General features: G+C 36.4%; 1 protein-coding gene and 1 long non-coding RNA gene across 2 annotated transcripts; both read right to left on the reverse strand.

Annotated features, from left to right (window-relative positions):
• Nucleotides 1–264: 264 nt before the first annotated feature.
• LOC110875206 (TMV resistance protein N-like) lies at nucleotides 265–1,725 on the reverse strand. Its single transcript, XM_035976815.1, has 3 exons — nucleotides 1,246–1,725; nucleotides 1,052–1,140; nucleotides 265–848 (listed from the first exon to the last, which is right to left on the reverse strand). Exons 1-3 carry the CDS (start codon nucleotides 1,723–1,725, stop codon nucleotides 338–340), a joined length of 1,080 nt encoding a protein of 359 aa, XP_035832708.1. The 3' UTR covers nucleotides 265–337.
• Nucleotides 1,726–2,370: 645 nt separating this feature from the next.
• On the reverse strand, nucleotides 2,371–3,541 carry LOC118481936. The gene is made up of 2 exons (XR_004866368.1): nucleotides 3,501–3,541; nucleotides 2,371–2,587 (listed from the first exon to the last, which is right to left on the reverse strand). It is a non-coding gene; the product is annotated as an uncharacterized LOC118481936 (long non-coding RNA).
• Nucleotides 3,542–3,876: the final 335 nt, after the last annotated feature.

Genomic DNA, 3,876 nt, shown 5'->3' on the forward strand with positions numbered 1-3,876 from the left:
AGAATGTTCTCTACCCGCATCGCGGCCATCGCCATGCAAACTAGCTTCCCATCAACGCTCGTATCGATAAAACGTAGCTCTAGTGAAATGTATTCAACAATTTTTTGGATAAATTTTGCTTCGTGCCTGTGTGTTAAAGAAGTTTCAATCAGATTACTCTAAATCCCACATGAACAGTTAACTTCAAATATATATATAACATATATGAAGAAAGAAACCAAACCAAAAAAATATATAAGATGAATGAATTACGCATCAACAGTGTTCTTCAACTCCCACCCAACCAGATCTGCTGCTTCTTTCAGAGGATTTCTCCATATACGAGCACCCTCTTTCTCTACATGTTTTTAAAGGCTTCACCAACTGCCCCACTTTGGTGGCGGACTTCGGTGGGTTCCACATCATAGAAGACCGGGTAAGCAGTCTGCTCGGTCGTCTTCTGGCACTCCATAATCTTTACCAGCTCCTCTAAGCACCATGATGAAGATGCATACTTCTTGGAGAATACAATTATGTGAAACCTCGAGTCTTCAATGGATGTGATGAGCTGATCATCGATCATTTTCCCTTTCTTGATTATTTCATCATCTTGGTAAGTTATAATGCCTCTTTGGTTAAGAGCAAGATAGAGATGATCAACAAAGGTCTTACGAGTGTCTTCACCCCTAAAACTCAAAAATACAGCATACTTGAACCTCTTTCCAACAGAGCCTTTTGAAATTTCCCTAATGTCCTCAACAAAGCTTTCACCTTCAAGTCGAATGGATGTATGATCACAAATATTTCTCGCCAAAGTGGTCTCCCCACCACCTCCAATACCCTGAACCCCAATCACCTGGGTTTCCAGCCTACTAACTTCCCATCAACCCTCAAATTAAAGAATTGTAGCTTTCGCGAAACCTCTTCAACAATTTGCTGGATATATTTAGCTTCATACCTGTGTGTTAAATAAGTTTCACTTAGTTTACTCAGGATCCCACAAGAAACCTAATTAAGATGACATGAATGTTGTTAAACAGAGATTGGAAAGAAACAAAAATGAAGGATGTACCCATTAAAAGTGTTCTTTAACTCCATCCCAGCCAGGCTAACTGCTTCTTTGAGAGCATTTCTCCATCTTCCGACATTATTTTCCTTTTCCTGTTTGCCAAAGTCCAAATCTTTCTTAATATTAACAAATCAAGGAACTTATTCTACTCTAAAACACAAGTCACATCAGTAACAAATACAATTGCAAGATGTTACCAGATCTACATCTTCTGACGTCCTCTTCCTCTTCCTTGTGAACAGTTTAAAGAAGGAGAACATCCCGCTTCCCTTTTCGTGTTTGGCAACAAGTTTGGCAAATGCTTCTCCAACTGCCCCACTTTGGTTGACGACTTCAGTGGGTTCCACATCAAAGAAGACGGGGTAAGCAGTCTGATCGTCTGTCCTCTGGCACTTCATAATCTCCACGAGCTCGTCTAAGCACCATGATGAAGATGCATAGTTCTTGGAGAATACAACTATGTGAAACCTCGAGTCTTGAATAGATCGGACGAACTGATCATCTATCCTTCCCTCTTTCTCGATTTTTTCATCAGCTTTGTAAGTTGTAATACCTTTCTCTAGAAGAGCATGATAGAGAGGATCAACAAAGGTCGTAAGGGTGTCTTCACCCATGAAACTCAAAAAGACATCGTACTTGAAGCTCTTTTGAATGGATGAAGTTGAAGTAGATGCCATTTGATCAATGTATGCTTCAAATATGGAAGAAAATAAAATCTTTATTAGTTGGTAGAAATCTGTATGAACTGAATGGATGAGGAAAAAGTGTGTGGTAATGTGGAGAAAGTGAAGCCTCTTGTTTGGTTTAGATAAGGTAAAGAGTACGATTATTATCTGAATTTTCAACGAAAAGACTAGGAAGTTTCTGTGAAATTTTAATAGCCATTATCGTTTCTTTAGGTCTCGACCCAACTCACAAGTTGGACAAAAATGAAAGGTATTCAAATAAAGTTACGTAATTATTTAGTTATGACTCATAACACTACAAAGAATTTTCGCAATAGCGGCGACTTTTTTCACCGCTAATACTCCCAATTGTCGCTGCTAATCCTTTTAGCGGCGACAAGTCGCCGCTAATGAACCGTCGCTAATGCTTGTCATGTCGCCGCTAAGTCTTTTAACTTTTTAGTGACGACTTTAGCGACGACTTATGTGGTCGTTAAACCATCCATGACACGTCAGCAAATATCATTAGCGAAATGTCGCCGCTAAAAGTCAAAAACCAATAAATTCTTTTTTTTCCTCGCTTAATCCGAGTTTTTGCAAATTACCGTAACCTGCTATTTCCTTTTATTTTCCATACGCAAACAATAATTCAAACAATTCTTCAAACAACACCAAGTTTTAAACATAAAACTACAACAAAAGCATTTTGTTTGATTAAGTTAAAGTTTTGAAACCCCTAAATTCAATACAAAATACAGAATTCTCCCTCCTCGTCCGTGTCATTTTCATTGTCTTTTCTTGATTCCTTCTTATCCATAGCTTGGTAGAGTCGTTCCATAAATCTTGGGTCTTCAAACAATTCGTCAAAATAATCCTACAAATAAGATATGCATTATTAGTTGAACAATTTAAACACTTGCCAGAGCGCTTAATATTATTAATAATAATAAACCAATTCAATACGGGAAATTCAGTTTTAGTTCGAATGATGCACGATGTACAGAATGAGTAAACCAAACAGTAAAACAGTTGGTAGAGCATGTGAATTCAACATTCACTTGTTTGTGTAGGTGAGTTATTAAGGTTATATTTGTCTTCTTCTTTAATCTTTTTCATATATTTTGAGCTTTTTTTTAACTGTTAAAGGACTGTAACTATTGACTCAATTAGATCATGTCTTCAATATGCTGCTTAAGAGAATACTTTCAAAGACTACAATATTCACACATTAACCTAAGTTTAAATTGTGAGTGTGATGTATTCTAATCATGTTTGAACCAACTTCATATCAAACTCTTAAAAGTTTCTAGCTAAATGAGTCGGATTCAGGTCAACCTAACAAGTTCGCCTTTTAAACAATCTTTATATAATTTTCTACTGAACATGTTTTATGTTGTAATTACAATTATGCATTCTATGCTAAATGTTAAAAGAAGCACAGGCATAAGAGCATTCACATCCAACCCTCTTGAATTCACATGCACTACCAACTGTTTTACTGTTTGGTTTTTTCCCTAGTTATTGGAGATGTAATTACCATATTGCTCATCACATGTTTGGCATGTGACCTTGACTTAACATCAAAGTGGATGGCAGTTAATCATGTCGATTAAAATCGCAATGATTAGAAACGTGGGTGTGTTTATTGCAATACTTTTCATATTTCTAAAATATAACAATTTATCATAAACCATAGGGACCAAAACAACAATTTACTCTAAAAGTTATTATTTTTTGTCAATAATAATAATAGAAGAAGTTTAAAAAATAAAAAAAATTAGTGTTACCTCTGAAAATTGCGGACGTGTCTTCTCCTTCTCATGAGGACTCACGTCACTCGAGGCTAAAGATAAAGAAGGTTTACACTCAAGTCCCCTATAAATTCCGCACCAAGCACCAAGCACCTTTTCAAAAACTTGAACATTACTAGGGGCAGGCACACTACTTTCACCGAGTTCACCCTCACCTTCCAATAATGAGTTATTTTGGGTCCTTTGCCTTTCAAATTCTTCCTTTAATAGGTTCTGTATTTTATAAAGATAATTGAAGGAAAACCCATGAATATACACGAACTCAGATAACTAGCGTGCAAATTAGTCGTTTCATTACTGTTGAAAGCAACAACACGAATCGACATCCTATTGCGAAAATTCTTTGTAAACA

The sequence above is a fragment of the Helianthus annuus genome, chromosome 9, assembly GCF_002127325.2.
Source record: "Helianthus annuus cultivar XRQ/B chromosome 9, HanXRQr2.0-SUNRISE, whole genome shotgun sequence".
Taxonomy (NCBI): domain Eukaryota; kingdom Viridiplantae; phylum Streptophyta; class Magnoliopsida; order Asterales; family Asteraceae; genus Helianthus; species Helianthus annuus.